This window comes from Mytilus galloprovincialis, chromosome 11 (assembly GCF_965363235.1).
Source record: "Mytilus galloprovincialis chromosome 11, xbMytGall1.hap1.1, whole genome shotgun sequence".
In the NCBI taxonomy this organism is placed as follows: domain Eukaryota; kingdom Metazoa; phylum Mollusca; class Bivalvia; order Mytilida; family Mytilidae; genus Mytilus; species Mytilus galloprovincialis.
In genome coordinates, this window is record NC_134848.1 from 10,983,887 (window position 1) to 11,004,234 (window position 20,348).

The 20,348-nt window shown below is 33.1% G+C and overlaps 1 protein-coding gene across 1 annotated transcript in view; it reads right to left on the reverse strand.

Annotated features, from left to right (window-relative positions):
• LOC143051639 (glutamyl aminopeptidase-like) overlaps positions 1–10,556 on the reverse strand; it is a 47,957-nt gene extending 37,401 nt beyond the window's left edge. Inside the window, exon 1 of the mRNA XM_076224539.1 lies at positions 9,276–10,556. Coding sequence (XP_076080654.1) covers positions 9,276–10,120 — 845 coding nt within the window. The 5' untranslated portion in view covers positions 10,121–10,556. The remainder of the gene's footprint in view (positions 1–9,275) is intronic.
• Positions 10,557–20,348: the final 9,792 nt, after the last annotated feature.

Below are 20,348 nucleotides of genomic sequence, written 5' to 3' on the forward strand. Positions count from 1 at the left end.
AGCCATTTAAACTGTACTTTGAAAATGATTGAAAAATATGAAATAATTCACTAAAAATCTTGATAAAACTAGGGGGGGGGGGGTATCAACACTCGCAGGGGCGTGTAGCTCAGAGCTTGATGATATGAGGGAAAGTAAATGTGTTTTATAAATCACAAGTCTACTACCAATAATTATGCACACTTTTTAGAATTTCGTAAATTTTTCGTTTTTGTACCTTTTCGCATGGACTGGCTCATATATAAATATATGCTATTGAGAATCTTACACTATTAATTAATGGTCAATTATTATATTGAATTAAATCAATTCATTTGGAAGTTCACCTTTCAAATAAGTTCCCAAATGTGCACCAAACGATGTCAATTCATATATAAAAACTTAAGGGTAGCTGGTATATTTATGAATTATGAGTGATGATGAGTTAGTGCTTATATAAGCATGGGTCATATTTTAAATATTGTATATAAGTATAGGTCATTCTTTCTTAAATATTTTATAACTAAAGGTACTGAATTTCAGTGAATGTTATATTAAAATGGGTACGTATTTTGAGGAAAAAATGGCACACCCCTACCAAAAAAATATCGAAGTTACCCCCCCCCCCCCCGTGTCCAAGTGCCCCGGGAGGGTAAGCAGATCCTGCAGTTCGAAGTCATTTTGATCATGATTATGTACAAATTCGACGATATGGTTGTCAATCGGTGATGTCAAAACCTATACAATAGAATAGAGAATGGAAACAGAATTGTGAAAGAAACAAAAAAAAAAAAAAAACACAACAAAAACGATCGGATGAACAAACAGCCCAAAGCCAATTAATAGGTGTAACACCGCAAATTCGGGCCCGGCCAGAAAGCACATTCCAGAAAGTAGTACATATTTAACACAAAATAATTCCTACGCATTAGTGTAACTTTCAAAATATGTAGAATTTTGAGGTATTTTTTAGAACGCTTTTTGACTTATGATTTTGAATATTAAATTACTGCACCAAATTTTAAAAAGAGGGTACATTTTGTCTGTTTGTCAGATCTGAAGTACCTGTTTTGGTACATCAGAAGTTCCGGGGACCAGTTCTTTCTTATATGCAATTAAAGGTATGCTGATTTTTTTCAGTACAAGACACCATAAAGTGTTGCTTTGACATACACCGATTGCTACTTTATTTGAACTTAAAACAAAGGAGGTGTTGCCTGCTTGAAATGAAGGAATTTAACATAGTGAGCAATGGGGCCATGAATTAATGATGTACTTCCAATGGGTCTTCATCGCAGCGGGACATCCGGAGCTGGTTTTAAGCTAGCCCCTTATAATTCCTACGATGTATACTATGTATATAAATGATATAAACAGGTTGCAAATTTATCAACGCAACACCACATTTTAGAAATGATATCCATACTTGATTTAGTCATTAAAACAGATACAATCTTAATATCAAAACAAGTACCAATTTGTTATAAATTTCCTGCCAGAATTGGTGCAAAACGTAAATTAGTTTAATAACTATTACTAGTGATTAGATGATGTATACAATTGCTGATAAAATGATTTGATATGAAGCATACTATGAATTTAGCTTGTGAGAAAATTCTAATCAAAATGATTTAACTGGGAACGACAGAGCACAAGTTTCATTTAACAGTTTTGAACTAAACATCCATATCTTCAGATGCCAATTAATGCACCAATAACTTGCACTGATAAATACAGGCGAAAGATATCAAAGAAATATTCAAATTCAAACCCGTGAATATGATTAGAAAATAAGTTAGTAAATACACTGTGTTCATTCAAAGATCTGCAAAGAAACTTGTTCTTTTTTGTTTTTAAAAGTTGCTTGGCTAATAAAAAACAGGATTTAAGTATTGTATACAAATAAGAAGATGTGGTATGATTTCTAAAGAAACATGCACCCCCCCCCCCCCCTTCCCCGCCCTAAGATCAAATGTTTGACTTAGAAGTTAGCTACTAAAGACTTCACAATTATTTCAGCCTATGCGTCTTCATTCGAAAAGGACAAATGGAGTTTTAGAATTAAACGTAACTAAGCTAGTTTTGACGTAACAATATTTTAACTATGGGTCGGTCCACATCATCCTAGCTGTTACCTTCCGTAAAATCATCCTCTACCAGGAGTAGGTTTTTTTTTTCTTTCTATGTTAAACTTTTATAGCACAATATTTAACCAGTTCTTCCGCCTTAATGCCACTATTAGTTTGGCTAATTAGTTAAACTAAAAATTAGTTTATAGCAAGGAGGTTATATTAGACTAATACAACCTCCTTGTTTATAGTAAGTTTTTTGTAGTAAGAAAATTAAAAAAAACGGGTTCAACCAGAAAGGTTTTGGAAGCAGAAAAAAAACTAAATCTTACAATCGGAATGGTTTTATCATTCTATTATTTCGATATGTTTCTAAAACATTCATTTGATTGAATTATTGCCGTTCGTGACATTTCTCGACAGATCATTGGTTTTACTAAGCAAGTAAATTAAGCAATTGCATGCCACTTGATTGCTCCATACTTCTTGGTTTACAAAACAATTACAAGGTAATTAGGATCAATTATTGTGTCGTGGTGTAATTTCATCTGAATCTATGTGGAAGGTTTTGTTAGTAAATTGGTTGCGTCATTTTGAGCCATTTGTCAAATCAGAATCGTGCTGACCAAGATTTCTTGCCGTTCGTGTTTACATTATACGGTGCCGCGCTAAATAAAGTTCAATTCCCTAGCATATTATTAAGCGTTTAACTTTCGGATTGTAGAGACCAACGACTCGAGGGTATAGATATAGGATCATATAGCCAAAGAACACAGCAATTTCGTAGTGCATTTCTTCGACACAATAAATTCAAATTAAAGAATCGCAATGGGAATTTTACAGTGATGTGTACTATTTTTGGGAAAAACCACATCAAACTAAATATATGGACAATTATATAGTGAAACCTGTTTAAACCGAACATCTTCGGGACATAATATTTTGTACGGTTTTGGCCGATGTTCGGTTTTATCAGGTTCACACCGCATGCAATTTGATATGACGGTGTTTTAGAACATGTTTGGTTTATACAGGTTTTCGGTTTAGCCAGGTTTCACTGTATGCTGAAGGTGTTTGGCAGCTTCAACATACTTTTTTTTATTTTTAAAATTTCTAAACAAGACCAAATCATTACTTTACCATAACTTACCAGTTTGTATATTGTCGGAGAAAGCCGAAGAGCCAGGAGAGAACCACTGACATTTGGCAGCAAAAATTTTCGATTTCTGATTTTGACTGTCCCCCTGGTATCTTTCGTCCCTCTTTTACTTTACCTTTTCTAAACAAGACCATATTATTACTTTACCTTAACTATACCAGTTTATTGTTAGTGGCGAAGAAAGACGAAGAGCAAGGAGAGAACCATCGACATTTGGCAGCAAAAATTACAATAATAGTAAATTAAGATTGTATTCGACCGAACTTGTCACGTGCGGAATTCTCACGTCCGGAATTCGAACTTACAACTTACAACCCCCTTGTTGAAAGCCTAATTATCCAGTACTTGGCCTAGACTATTCAGAACCCCAGCTCCCTCTCCCCAATAACAATGACAAGTTTATACAATGAATACTCTAACCTCACACTTAAATGTTCAATAATTCTTTTTTCATATGACACCCAGTGATAGGTCATGGGTCTTCTATACTTTCAATTTAACATCTAACTAAGGCATCGCGTGCATTTCACTTGCACCCATTGCTTAACATATTTATTTCTTAAAAAATTCCACCACGTTTTCTTATACAGTATTGCTTCTTTTACAACAATAAATTGAAAACGTTATTATGAAAATAACAAATTGTAAAAGTTATTCCGACTAGAACATCCAAAGAAATATAAAGATGTTTATATTTCATGAGGTATAAGCGGCGCGAAACGATAACAATGTCATAATTGACATCCCGCGCTTTTCAATATACTTTGAATCTAACGAGCCATGTACATTTCAATTGAACAACACGCGACCATTATTTATAGTAAAAATTCTAGAACTGATAAGAGTAAGCTTAGAATAGCGTGTTCTAATTGATATGAAAAACATATGAAGTCATCTACGATAATTGTTTCTTTTCTGTACACTTGACCTGTAAAACATCAAACCGACCTGATATCAACATCTCAATCTGTTATTTGTGTCAAAACCCTCAAACAAAGGATTAAATTCATACATCATAATGACCGTGTGCAAAATACAGATAAAGGCTTCAAACAGCTTATTAAGAATGTACGTGCTATTTGGTTTTAAAAGGCATTTCTGCTAATAAAAAGCCATTATACTATTTTTTTCAATACTCTTATTGTTTCCTTCTGTCAAAACTTCTTGTTGACCTTGCTTTACTTATATATAGCAAGTAGAAGATTCCGAAACAAATTTTTGAGAAAAATAAAAATACTAAGAAAAGACTAAACACAACCATGACCAATGAACAAAACTCATAGGGTATTTTTAAGCAATTAAAGTTAAGTAAAGTAATCCCCGCATCTTATATGATAATATGATAAGATGACAAACAAAAACCCCCTTAAGGGGGTAGACCTTGAATGAGGGAGATAACTCTTTCAATCAGTTATGCGTTTGTAAAAGTCAAGTTTCGTCAATGAATTTTAAGCATTTACCTGAAACAGATTGGAAATAATCTATGTATCCAAGAAGCTTAGAACATATTTATGATAATGGCTGACACAAACGTACTGATGACTTTAAGAGTTATTTCCCTTAACCTAGGTCTACCTCCTTAAGTATTCTATAGTTTTAGGGTAAAAATACAAAAGGGGCACGCATATAACATTAGTTAACTTTTCCTGTTGTGGTTTTTCATGAAAATCAGGAGTTGCTGTAATTCCCTATCATTTTCTACAACAGAGGACTTTTCCTCAAATGCATATATAAAAAAAATATTCTACTATAGTGACAAAACAACACTGATCAATAATGTATACACTAAGCGCATTCTTTCAATAATGTGTTACTCGGTCCCCCTGTCAATTAATATTTTCTATATTTGAATTATTGGTTTAGCCATTCTATAATACCCTGCTGTTCCCAAAATAACAACACAAAAAAAAAACATATTTTGTATCAGTTTTTCGACGCTATCTACATTTTTTTTAGGCTCAAAATATAAAAAAAAAAATATGCACGAATATAGTATTCGGTAGCTTTCCCTGTTGTGGCATTACATGAAAAGTAGGAGTTTGTTGTATTACATGAAAAGTAGGAGTTGGTATGCACAAATATAAACCAAACTCCATCTATCAGTTATAGGGGAAATCTGGATTCAGAATATTTCTTTGCCATCTGCTTGACATCAATATATTTTTTCATTAAATTGGCCGGTATGGGGATCAGAATATTTTTTAGGACTCCGGCCCCTTTTTAAGCCAAACGGTCGTTTTCTCTATTACACAACGAGAATTAGAGTTTGTCGTCAATAACATAAGTCAAATAAACATAGTATTACATATTCTGCAAATAATAGAGGTCGATGTGTATGCAGATAAGAAAGTCATTAAGCACAAAGAACATAGCTTTCGTATAAAACAAATTGTTTAATTAACCCGTCATGTTCGGATCTGAAGAGAATAGTCAACTGATCTGAATTGCGGACACACTACGCATTTGTATTTGATTTGATGGGAATGCCTGCTATAGCTTTCTAAACAAAATTTTTGTTTCTCTTTGTGAGAAAATTCTCATTGAAAATTCCTCAAGAAAATATAAGACGTAATTTACGGCGCTGATGAATACGTCCATTATTCATTTTTCAAAATCTAATATCTAAATGTGAATGATGAAGTTGCATGTTTATTATAATATATTGTTTATTTGTTCTCGTCGTTAGCTTAAGGGCATATGATACTTTTTTGATCCCGTATTTACAGTTTGATGAAAAATTGCATATAGGCTATTTTTTGCCTAATTAAAACAAATATGTAATAAAAAATATACCTTTATGTGTTACCTTTTGAGTTAAATAAGGTCGAAATTTTGTATATTTGCTAAAAATTCGGATTTGAGGCCGTATTTTCTCTTTTGAAAGAAAGCCACAACTTTTTTGTTTTAAAAGATAAACACAAATTGTTTTTTGTTAAATAATTTGTAATTTCTGTATTTTATAAGTATTCTAAAAATTTATGCATTTTTTATTCAGAAATAACTCATTTTTATCAAATGATCATGAATTGAGCAAAAAACGTAATTTTTTGCTGCATATTTATCAACATTAAAAAAAATGCACTATTTACAGTTTTATAAAATTTGATTCACATAATATCCCTACAAAATGAAACAAAATGTCGTTTTAAAAAATAGGGGTCTATTCACTCGTTTTCAAATTAAATCAGTTTGAATGATAAAAATCAGTCGATTTTTTTCCGATATGTCACAGTTTGACGTCGCGAAAATAACATTTTACGGAAGCATGCATGCAACGTCATTACCTCCCCTGTAACTGTATCGTATGCCCTTAAGGTGGTACCTAACACCTGAACTAAATTTAATTTGGATCGTTTAATTTTCTTAAATTTTTGACAAAGTATTTACTTTGACCCTTTGACAAAAATATAAAAAAATCAAAAAAATTGAACCAACCGTTTAATCAGAAAAAATATACTGGTTATATAGCAGTTTGACAAACACTCATTTTGATCATTGAGAAGCTTAATATTCCCTTAAGAACACAACGTCATTAAAACGTTCTGCTGATATTACAGAGTTAGCTCCCTGTAGTATTAGGTACCACCTCAAACTTGACATAAACAACAGCTAGCAAACAGCGGAAAATAGAGCAAAGTTGAAGAATTTCATATCTTCTACAAATGAAAAATATAGAAAAAAGAAAAGTGTATATAATACATAAAATTGAGAATGGAAATGGGGAATATGCCAAAGAGACAACAACCCGATATAATACATATATAGATTAGGAAACTTAAAATTAGGATTATCTTTAAGAATTGTTGCAATGGTTCTTAACCTGTAGAGCATGATACATTCACTACGCTAGTCATCGTATTAAACGTCCTCATTCTGACCGGACGTGCTTGTGTACTTATACATCCCGCACAGCCAATTGAAATATACCCCTCGAGTGCTTCAATGCTGATTCGGAGAGGATCTTAGTGACCATATAACAATTCCCTAGTTATCCAGGTGAGGGGGAAAGGGGGGGATAAAAAGACGGGGAAAAATATATTTATCTGTAATTCAAATGTAAATACTATAGGTAAATACATGTATTAAAAAAATATATCGTCTTAAAATTTTCACCACAGTGAAGCAATGCAAAGGAGGTAAATGAAAAAAAAAATGTATTTTAAAATCTATTCTTCGGTTGTCCAAAAGACACTAGTTTGTCAGATATCAGTGTTTACTGTGTATTTTTCTATTGTGTCCGACAACAGATTTACGCGGTGGCTGTTACTCGTAAAATACTGAAAACAATTCCCCTGCTACACAAATGTATGTCAAGTTGGAAATTTAAATGTGTTAATGGCGTCATGGTTAAACACAAATCATTTATCTGAACTGAGGTGTCGAGACTTATTAACGTATCACCCTATGAATTTACTAGTCAAGTTAACTTATAAGACTTAGATAACATTTGTAGTTCTAGGAGCTCAGGGACTCCAGTACAAAAAGCATTAAAGCAACATTATATATATTGTTTTGTTATTTTTCCTGACCTTTTTCTCTCTTATTATGTTTTTGTGAGCCTTGTTTTGTTCGGAAAGGCGCTGAATGTAATACTGTTTAGAAAACTTAATTGTGGTTTCGGAATGAAAACGTATTTAATTTAAGTTATAATATTCTTGTCATATATACTAAAACATACGTTGATTTATTTCTTACAATAAGAAGGAGAACGGATGATGCAGCAGGGCTAATGCCTTTAAGGTGAAAAAAAAATGCGATGAGATTGAATCTGATTCTAATTTTGTCAAAAATTGTTTAACATGACTTTTAATAGGAACCGAAAACGCTGCAACTTTACAAGCTACGCATAGGCGGTAAACACTATAATTGTATTAATTATAGTGGAACCTTAATTTTTATCGAGATTTAAAAGTTTTATCATATGAATAATCCGTAGCTCTATATGGTCCTCAAATTAAAAAAAAATATATATACCCCAAGGACTATAAGAGTTATGGTTCTGAAGCTACATATTTGCATGAGTGATACAATAAAAAAGACAGAAACTTGTCCAATGTTATGTTTGGAATTAAATAAATATGTAGTACAGTCCTATCAGACATACTTGTACCAAATAATTTAAAACATAAAGGTGACAGTACTTTTGCGATGTTCACATCTCGTAAATTGATTCCGATGAGACTTAACATACATGTAGAAACGAACAAAAACCAAAAGAATCGCTCGAATCAAAAACGGAGCACGACCAGGGATTCCATTTATGAATACATGTATAGTAATCAGACACAGAAATCAACTAATACATATACTAGTAATGCATTTGGTGTATAGAACACAAATCTTGCCGAGTACTGAACAGTGGAGGGAGACGTCAGAGGGGCCCTGTTCCCGAAATCCCGAGCTTAAAAACATGAAATCCTGAGGACCAGAATTTAAACAAATTTAAATCCCGACATCCCGAAATTCAAAAAAAGTATCCCCGAAAGGATCAATCCCGAAATCCCGAGCTTATAAACACCCGATCCCGCCTCAGTACTGAATAAATTAAGTTTAATTGCCGAAAGCCCGGTGCTTCGACATGGTAAACGTCTCATGTGAAAACTTTTTTCATCTGCATTTTCAAACGCACTGTATATTGCGATTAATGCGAGAGATTAGAGGTTCTGGGTGGGGTTAAGCGAATAATGGACAAAAAGGTGCAGAATAATATGTAAATCAGCGGATAAAGAATAGGGAAAAATGGTCTAGATCAAACAATTAAAGAATAAAGAAATGAAGCTCTCCTCATCAAGAACCTCATTATACAGTGACACCTGGTTAAACCTAATCCCGCATAAACCGAAAATCTGTTTAAACCAAATATATTCTAAAACACCGTCATATCAAATTGCATGCGTTGTGAACCTGATACACCGAACATAGGCAAAAACCGATCAAAATATTGAGTCCCGTTTCGGTTTAAACAGGCTTCACTGTAAAAAATTGAGAACGGAAATAGGAAACGTACGTGTCAAAGAGACAACAACCCGATCAAAGAACAGACAATATATGAACGCATTTACACTTACTTGACTTCTCCATCTTCTTCGTACATACTAAGGTAAAGTCCTTTGAGATCCCTGATAATTTTTGCAAAGAACGATCTTACTTCGACCATGTAAGAATGTCCAACGTCAACCATATCTACGAGTTCTATAATCCAAAGCTGGTTCCGTTTGTATGATTTTTGTTGATCAATTGTTAAGTATTTATTCGTGTTTATGTTCCGTACTTTTACATCTTGTGGGAAAATTTGCATCATATTTATATGGAAAGCGATATATTTTGATGGTTTCTTAGCTATAAGGATGATATTTACACTTCCGGTAAAAGTTTTATTTTCCAGATCTATCATAAGTTGGATATCATAATGTTCCGGAATGAAATCTCGCGATAACCGGATATTGTTTCTCGGGTGTTCTCTATCCTTGTTGATAGTCGAATCATTCAGTATACCATAAGTTTTATTTTCGTTCTTCTCCTCCTTGTCGTCTGTGACATTTTCAGGATAGGTCAAATTCTCGGCGTAAATATCTTGAGACCCGTTTTTAATTCCATCACTAAATGACACTGTTATATTTTCCATTGTTTTGCCGCTATTGTCAGCTTTGATGATTTTATCACACCCGGAAATAGCTGAATGGGAGGTAACTCGCACAGTTTCATCATGCCGAACAAAGGTCAACAATAACACAACAAGTAACATACATAGTAAAAAAGCTGAGGTAAAAAGTATAAGTTTAAATCTACTTATATATATTCCTCCTTTAGGGTCCTTTAACGTCACAACGACCTCCTTTTTACTGTCAAGGTCATTCGTTTGACCTTGAGTTGCACCGTTTTCTAACAGTGTCAATGTTTTGGGAGGCTCCATTTCTAATATCCCTTTTGAGAAATATCTTAAACTATGAAATGTCACTGAAACAAAATCAAACCATCTTTCTCAATTGTTTTTACTTCTAAAATGTCTCCTTTGTTATTAAAGATTGTTGAGGTTATTTATTGTTTGAACAACGCAAAAAATAATAATCAAACATTTCCACAAAAAGCACACCAAACTACGACACTCTAACACTTTTATGTAAGAAACTTAAATCGAAATAAACAATTTCAACTCCGATACCAACTACATTTCTCCAAATGAAAATTCCACAAAATTACGTTACTAGATCAATTACATATCTAATTTTTTTCCATTAAACCTACAATAAGTGAATTGCTTGCTTCATTAGCGAAAGTAACCACATTACACATTCGGAATAAAAAATACAACTGCGGTTTTCTATGAGACGTGAGATGTTTCGAAGTAGACAGCATTGTTGTAATGTATAAGATAATTGATTTCTGATCTTCTGCAACGTGAATTATACATCAAATTATTGCCGAAGCACGTGTTAATTTGACCACAAGTTACAGAGATTGACATTATCAGTGACTGGAAACAATAATATCATGAAGATTGTATAATTAAAGATTTGAGAAATGAAACATTTAAAACTCGTTAAAGATAGTTATTACTTCTGATATTCCTGACGCTTTATTTTATTTATTTTCCAAAACATCATTATTAGACGTGGTATGATTACAAATAAAACAAGTATTCACCAGAGTCTAAACGATGTTAATTAAAAAACATAAAAGATCCCTCATGGCCTTTAAATATGATAAAAAAAACCAAACCGCAAAGTCAGCTATAAAAGATTGAATGGAAAATGTGAAACTATTAAAATGTGAAACTATTTAAATGTGAAACTATTTGCATGTGAATGTACTTAAATGTGAAAGAAAACCAACATCAAGACAATATACGAAACAACATTATGACAGACAGCAATCAACGGAAACTTCTAAATTACAAGTTTCTGCCTCGGGACAAGCACATATATAATGATGGGGGTGGGAATATATTAGCCTTTTTTTTTTTAAGTTTTTTTTTTTGCCTTTCTGTTGTTTGTTTGTTTGCTTTGGTTTTTTTTCTAGAGATTTATTAAATCTAAATGTTTGGATTTGTTTTTTATCATTATATTCTACAGAAGGCATTCGTCACAACTCGGCCGATTCCGTACCTTAGCGGATGATTCTACCGAGAATTGACAATCGATTACAAGGCAAACTCTACCATGACAATGACCTTGACCTTGACCTCCACTGTTGCAACTCGAGTTCATTTCCTCGTCTGAAGTGGGAAAAGGGGCGAGAAATATAAAGTGTACTTTCAAAAATCATATTTCGATGAAAATCTGATAAAAACATATAAAAAAAAACTATTGGCACAATAATACTGGAAAAAGGAAAATCATAAAAATACTGAAATCCGAGGAAAATTCAAAACGAAATTTCCTTAATCAGTTGGCAAAATCAAAAGATAAAGACATCAAACGAATGGATAACAACTGTAATATTTCTGACAATTTATTGCGCGTTTTGCATTTCTGCTAATTTTTCCAAGTTCCAATACTACATTTCTGGAAACATAAAGTATACGTTTCTAGAAAATGTATTTATTACTTTTCCGAAAATTTTACTTGGTAGTAAATTATTAATATGTTAAATGAATTATTTATTTCATATTTTTTAAACAAAAAGTTTCTGATCTTATATCTAAAATATACTAGATATTAAAAAAAAATGAAAGTTTCACCTTAGTGAAAGATGATGATGTCGGAATCGTTATATTTTTATGTTTCACCAATTTAAAATGTTTATTATCGTCAATGCAATGATATAACTGATATGTTTATAAATGGCACAGTTAGTTAGTTATTCGATACATAGATTTAAAATGGTAACATTACTCTTGCGTTTGCGTTACTTACACTTTTTATCAAAATGTGGGATCTGCTCGAGGAGGATTTATTTATATTGACTTTGAATATGCAATGCATACTGCTGCTACAAAAAAAAATCATGCTGTTACAACCAGTTGTTGCAGGTTTCATTTAAACAAAATTGAAAGAACTCCTTAATAATTTTCTCGAAAAAGTAATAATTTATTTTTTTCCGAAATCGTGACTATTTTCTCAGGAAAAGTACGTATTTATTTATGGAAACGCAGACTTTTTTGCAGAAACGTGATCTTTTTACCAGGAAAAGTAATGCCAATTTGCGGAAACGTAAAACCCCGATCTTATTTGACCATTCCGCTAGGATGTGGTATCATCCGAGGCATTAACTATTGTACTATCATACAATTGCAGCTGTACATAACCTTCGAAAACGATAAAGTTGAAAAATATAGCACAGTGACCTTTTCCTAAAGTTTCTTGGCAAAAAAGAAAGTTACAACGCAATTCTATTGTAAAAATACTGATAAAATAGTTAATTATGTCAACATCTTGTACTGCAGAAGTGGAATACACTTTGAAGTATTGATAAGTTGGATTTTAAATTGCATTAAATAAACAGATTGCGATTTGTTGATAAGAAAAATGCATATAATTGCACCTGCTTCGAAGTTCTGTATTTTGTTAAAAAGTTATACATTTTAGTATAATGCAGGATTAAGATGAGGGTCATAATGGGGTTTATACAAAAAATGCAGCATAAAGCATGATAGTAATGCCCTTTGTCGTCCGGCGTCAAACGGTCATTTTGGGCTACCGTTAGCGTCAAATTGGTTAAAACGTTCACGTGATTCGTCGAGACATCCTGGTCGTGATTCGTCATAAATAATTAACGTTACCGTTATTTTTGGAAAAAAGTTAATGTGATTCGTCAAAATCAGTAGATTTTTTTATCGCCTGAAAGAATGTTCATTTTCATTTCATCTTCATTTTACAAGATTTTTATTCGTCATGAAGGTATCCCAGTACGACCCTCATAAAAAAAAAACAAAATAATATAAAGAATGGAGAATAACAGGAAAATTTATAAAGAAAAAAGAAAAATGGCTATGAATTTGAGCGGGATACAGAATTAGCGGACCCCGCCCAGACCCTCTTAAACAGAATCACGTTTCTTTAAATGACGTAAAACCATGCTCTTTTCGTTTTTTAACTTGTAGAATAATAATGTTTGATGTTCATCTGAATCAATTAATTATCGAAAATAGATCGCTTACAAGCTGGATGTAATTTCTAACATAAAATGTTAAAATGTAGTAACATCACATCCGTAACATGTAAAACCTTGACATTTTAATTTTGGTTTCAGCATCAAATATCAATTATGACGTCATATTGACTTTGTTTATAAAAACATGATAACAGAAAAGTCTTGAGACGAATGATTTCGATTTGAATGATTTGATGTTATTCTGGAAATCTATTTTTTTCTGGATGATATATCAAAGTTGTACACCTCAACGCATTGAAAGGTTAACAACGTCCGAAACAATGGTTTAGCAAATGACGTGACAACCACTAGGTCGATGTCACTACAGGTGGAGATTTATTTCCTCGAGGGTATCACCAGCCCAGTAGTCAGCACTTATGTGTTGACTTTAGTTATCATTGATATGTTCAAAATTATAAATTAACTCAACAAAACTTCGAATTTTTGAAATACTAAGGCTTTTCTACCTAAGGATTACATTACCTTAGCTGTAGTTGGCAAAACTTTTCGGTCCTCAATGCTCTTCAACTTTTTACACCTCAATGCATTGAATGGCTATAAGTAACGTCCGAAACAATGGAAATTTAGCAAATGACGTGACGTCGTTGTAAGGTTCAAACAATAAAATGGCTAATCAAAATAGCGAATAACTTCATCAAATAATCCTGAAACTAAATGTTGTAAAAACCAAAATGTACATGTTAACCTATAGAAAGTTCTATGGGAAACTTAACCAATTTCATTATTAAAGTTGTAATTTTACTAGTTTAACTTGATGCTGAGGATTATGTTTATCGCTTATAATAGTGTGTGATTGCCATATTACAGGATGATATTGCACGTGCTGATACCATGAATACAGATATATTTAGGGAAAACGGTACTATTTATTCTGCCATAGGCCACAATACTAACATTTTCTAATTTTACCACTTTTTATAACAAAAACCTGGATAAAACAGTTATGTGTTGTGTTAGTACTTTATTACTCTATTTTAAAAATTGAAGCCAAATAGTATCATGACCAATTTCCAACGGAGCTTGTTTATGTTATCCATGCCCACCGTCATTTTGCAGCAAATTTATAAAATTTTGAAAGCCTTTTCGAATAATTCTCTAGAAAATATTTCAATAGGTTTTAAAATTTATATTGTAAACATGAACACTGCAGTTGTTCATAGATAAATAAAAAAATATATTGTACCCTTACATCCAATCACGGCGCTCCTAAGTTGACTTCCTTCACCTGTCAAGGGCCAACCTAATGCTAGGAAAATGTAATACTACCGTTTTCCCTTTAGTGAATTAATCTTCAAAAGGAGACAGGTATATTTTTTTTCCTAACTGATCCCCGTTTTGCTCGAAGAATGATGTGGTCATTAGACAAGCAGATGTCAAAAAAACAAATATTCTGAATCCAGATTTTCTCAATACCCTATTGTGTTAAATTATATGAAAAAAATAATTTGGTAACGTCGAAAAAGTAGATTATACTCAGACAAGTCGTAGCCCCCCTTTTTTTAAACAGTTAAATGGTTGCTTCCTTGTTGGTATCACTCGTGGGACATCGTTTAACTGATGTTGCCTCTGGTTTGTATGAGACTAGGATGGTTATCCTTCTTGGCAAACTCCGTACAGTGATCGTTTCCGTTCCGGAACTATTTTCCTTTACTCCATCGCGTAACAAAAAAGCCGAAGGCAGTGATTAGTGTAGAGTAGTATGCGAACCCGTGTGCGAATCGGAGCTGGAACTGCCGGGGAGATTGCCTCCTTGGTGCATACGTCAGAGCCAAACAGATAAAGGACAGGGAATCCAGTTAGAGACAAACATGCAAAGTATGCTTGTTATGTATTGGTATAAACAAAATCACCCTCTCGAAATTATTTTATCTCTTTTCTGAAATACACTTGTTCAATAATTGTCGATTGCTTGATTACGGGTCGTTTATTGCTCAACATCCAGTGGCAAATACTTGATTCATGTTCAAGACAACAGATTAACAAAAAATACCTAGATCATGTAATAAAGGCCGTCTGGAATGAAAATCGGAAAGTCGAAAACAATTTTTAATGTGATGTACCAACGTGACATTATTGTATGTTAACAATAATATAGCAACTATTTCTTTGTGAAATATGTAATATTTTGGCCGAATTTAAAAACATCAGAAATTTAAGGACAATTTTTAATTAATACTTCGTGAACCCTTCTGTGGACGTCGTAATTAAAAATTGACCATTAAAACACTATAACGGCATGGACAGTCTACAGGGTGCTCATTATGAATTGCTCATTGTGACGTCATCCGCAGAATATAGATAGATGCTACATTCATTACAAAATTGTTAAGGCAACAATCTATAACACATTCTTGTTCGGTCCCGCTATTGCCTAAAGTTATGGGAAGTTTAAACACTCACATGTTTACACTCGCTACATTCTGTATATACATGTCTTCAGGAGTTGTGTTGAATATTATTTGCCAAAATATTAATTTTTCGTTCCTTACTTTAGCATATATCTGATCGTTAGTTTTCTCATTTGAGTTGTTTGGAATTATGTCATGTAAAAGGACCTTTTTTACTTTTTTAAAGGTATAGTTTTGCTCATTGTTGAAGGTTCTATAGTGCACTATATACACTCTCGTTCTTTGCTCTCCGATGGATATATAGTTGTTTTATTAGCGATCATACCAGCTCTTTTTAATTTTTACAATATTTGCCCGCTGTATGGATTATCGAAAATTCATCGCACTACAGACGCTGGAATGGGGTCAAACTTTTAACTTTTCCCGTTTTGATTATTTTTGAAACTCGTATTGAATTGTACAGATAACAAGACATCGATTTATAAGTTAGCGGGAACAATGCAATGTCACTTTGAGTGTCGATTTCAGCAGACGTGACCTGTCATATCATTTCACGAGATAATTGTTGCTACACTAATTGCTTTCTAGGGAATGTGTTCAATAAGATATTTTAATTAAATTTGAAAATAAATACATCATAATGTCTGCTGTTGTTGATGATTTTCTTTGTGATCCATTAATTAGACCATGGTTTTTATTCCGTTTTAGACGTCTTTACAACTTTAACGACATTTATCACATTTTACGACATTACTACGTACGAGAAATTGTTTTACGTTAATGCAAAGAAGTTAGAAATTATTAAAAGTTCATCTCTATTCAGTTAAGAATTATAGATGCAGACACAACTGCATGCTAATTTGATTTAAAAGTCAATCAACTTTATAAAGAAATGCACGTTTTTAAGAAAGTCTCGTGCATGCTGCAAATTAAAAAAGAAAACATGCAGAAGTACATTGCTACGTATAGGAACCAGAATGCATTTATGGACCCGTGTCCTTTTTAGCTCACCTGGCCAAAGTGCCAAGTGAGCTTTTCTCATCACTTGGCGTCCGTCATCCGTCAGCCGTCGTCGTTAACTTTTACAAAAATCTTCTGTGAAACAACTGGGCCAAATTTAATCATACTTGGTCACAATCATCATTGGGGTTTGTAGTTTTTAAAAAATGTGTCTGATGATCCGGCCAACCAACCAAAATGACCGCCATGGCTAAAAAGAAAGAACACCGGGGTATAATGTAGATATTGGCTTATATCTCTGAAAGCAAAGCATTTAGAACAAATCCGAAATAAGGTAAAAATGTTTATCTGCCCTGAAATTTTCAGATGAATCGGGTAACACGTTGTTATGTTGCTGCCCCTATATTGGTAATATTAAGAAAGATTTGCCGTTTTTGGTTATTATCTTGAATATTATTATAGATAGAGATAAACTGTAAAAAGCAATTATGCCCTGACAGCAAAGTAAGATCTACAAATAAGTCAAATGATCAAAGTGGTCATGTGACCCCTTAAGGAGTTATTGCCCTTTATAGTCAATGTTTAACAATTTTTCGTAAATTATTGTTATCTTTTACAAAAATCTTCTCCTCTGAAGCTGCTAAGACAAAATTAACCAAACTTGTCCACAATCATCATTAGGGTACGTAGTTTTAAAATTGTGTCCGATGGCCCACCGGCAAACCAAGATGGCAGACATGGCTAAAAATAGAATATAGGGGTCAAATGCAGTTTTTGGCTCATATCTTTGAAACCAAAGCATTTAGAGCAAATCTGATGAGGATAAAATTGTTCATTAGGTCAAGATGTATCTGCTCTGAAATTTTTAGACCATTCAGGCAACCTGTTGTTGGGTTCCTTCCCCTGAATTGGTAACTTTTGGTTATCATCTTGAATATTATTATAGATAGAGAAAAACTGTAAACAGCAATAATGTACATCAAAGTAAGACCTAAAAATAAGTCAACATGACCAAAATGATCAATTGACCCTTAAGGAGTTATTGCCCTTTATAATCAACTTTTAACAATTTTCAAAAATTTTGTAAATTTTTACAAAATATTTTCCACTGTAACCACAAGTTAATCGTAGACAGAGCAGCAAGATCTTACTAAAGAGTTTTTTATGTTGTGTCTTGTGTACAATTACGTGTAATTTTGTCTTTTTAGTTTGAAGCCATGGTTTTGCAAATTTATTTTCAATCTATGAGTTTGACTTTCCATCTTGTATCTTCGACCCTCCTTGGGAAAAATAATTGAAACAGAGAACCAAAATATTTAAAGAAATATTACGGTTATTTTAAAAATTGATCTAAATATACCTATGTTTTCGATGTGACATGCTGATTCTAATCTATAAAGATATTCATTTTATTTTTCAAAACCAATTTAAAACTAATTATAAACATTAGATGACGCAAATACAACTGATTCTTTGATTATTCTATTGTTATGTACAGTAACTTATCTCCTGCAAATACGGAACAATTGATGTTCAATTTGAATCTAAAATAAACATTTATAGGTCGAAACCAATCTTATTCGAAACAACTTACTATTTTTGAAGTGATGGATTAACATATCAATCTCGTTAAATAATATAAAAATAGTTCAAAATAGATATCGTTTAATTTCAGTTGTAGATGTATGTACTTTATGTATATTTGTCTTTTTATAAAGATTTTTTTCTAAATGTATCTTTCTAAAATTTAAAAGATATATTCGGTTTACTTCATTCATTTATAAATATCTTCCAATAATTATATCATCGGACCATTCTACATTCACCAATCAGGGGCGGATCCAGCTAATTTGTAAAGGGGTTTATAACCTAGGATACAAAAAAAAGGTGGGGGTTGGGGGGGGGGGGGGGGGGGGGGGGTTGACCATATTTTCCCATTCCTACCCAGACCTGACCCTTCTTAGATCCGACGATACCATGAACAAAACAATTACTGAAATTTCATTTTCTGAAAAGAATATCCGAGTGTCAGGATTTACTTCTTGATCACATGTACCTTTACAAAAAGTGAACTGCGTCTATTGCCCTTAGTTGAATTATAGAAAGTACATGCTATCACAACCTATTCCATACGGCTACAATATCTCAAATCCTACTAAAGTGACCATAAGAGTTGCCAAGGACACAGACACTTGTCACAGAACAAAAACTATTCCTAAAAAATATACTTTCATATAACACAATAAAGATAATAATTCCTATTCAGAGAAAAGCTGACAGATTTTTTTTAATGATTCTTAAACAAATGTTAAAATAAATCAATCACTGCGGACTTTTTCCAATTGTGTTTCCAATTTGGTGTCGGCATACAAACACAAATCACGCTGGTCTGCTTCTTAGGCCTGCTTCAAATGATCCCGACAACAATGATAGTCGTGTCATACACCATTGTGTAGATATATCAATTTAGATTGACGGCATTATAAGTTTAAATAGGTTTGACAACTTAGAAATCGAAATATAACGCGCAAGTTCGCGACTTGGTGACATTTTTCAAGAAGTTTAGTTAAGTACCTTGTGTTTTTTAAGGTATATCGGACTCTGTTTTTTTAGACAAGTGCATGTGGCCAAATATTAGGGAATGTGGTCATCTATAGTTCTTCCTTCTGAATATGGAACACATGCGTAAACGAGGCTTCCGTTTTATAGTACGGGATAACTTTTAGTACACTAGCCGTGTCCGTTCACAACATGGATGCTAAAATAGTACTATTGTATTGTCATAGTTTTCAATCATTCGTCACATCTCGGCCGATTCCGTACCTCATTTAACGAGAGTAGCGGAGTCTACCGAGGATTGCCGATTGAGTTTTCAATAATAAATAAAGCTTATTTTTAGTATATAATTATATAAAAGAGTCACAAAGTACGACATTATGTCTGTGTGCTTCAAAGTGTAAGAATTTTTCTTGGGTCTAATTACGACTAAGATCTTTATAAATGTCCATATTCATATAAGATCAGATTTGGAGAATTTTGAATATTATAGACCAAGAAAATAAGGACACTGCAACTAAATATTCTCTGGTATGTTGACTGTTGTTATTTAAGATTCGTTTTGTCATACAGCTTTTCGAATGTAAATCCAGGAAAGCAATTCGGACGCATGGAATTTATAAATCAAAGATGTTTTTTTTTTTCGTCATGCGTGCTGTCGTTGTTTTGTCGGATGTTGATTGATTGATTGATTGATTGATTGTTGATGTTTTAAGCACCACATTTGGGCTATTTCGTGGCGGCCAGTTTTTATAGTAGGAGGTAGCCGGAGTGTCCGGAGAAATACCACCAACCCTCGATAGGAAAACTGACAATCGTAGTCCATCAAGATTGGAGTCGAGTACACCCGCACAAGCGGGGTTCAAATTCACATTCTTAGTGTCGACTGGCTAGTGATTACAGAAGTACAAGTACGTAAACCACATGGACATCGAGGCACCTGTCGGATGTGAGCACGTATATATAAATCTCGAAAAAAGGACGCCCATGTAAGTAAGGGCTTTAAACAGTGCTGGACAGCAGAAATCATTGGTGGTTATATTTCCATAGCATAGTCAAACATCAGAGTAAAGTTATAAAGGACCCATAAAAGGTACTAGTGTAAAACCATTCAAACGGGAAAACCAACGGTCTAAGGCAGCAACCATTTGATTTTCTCGGGGG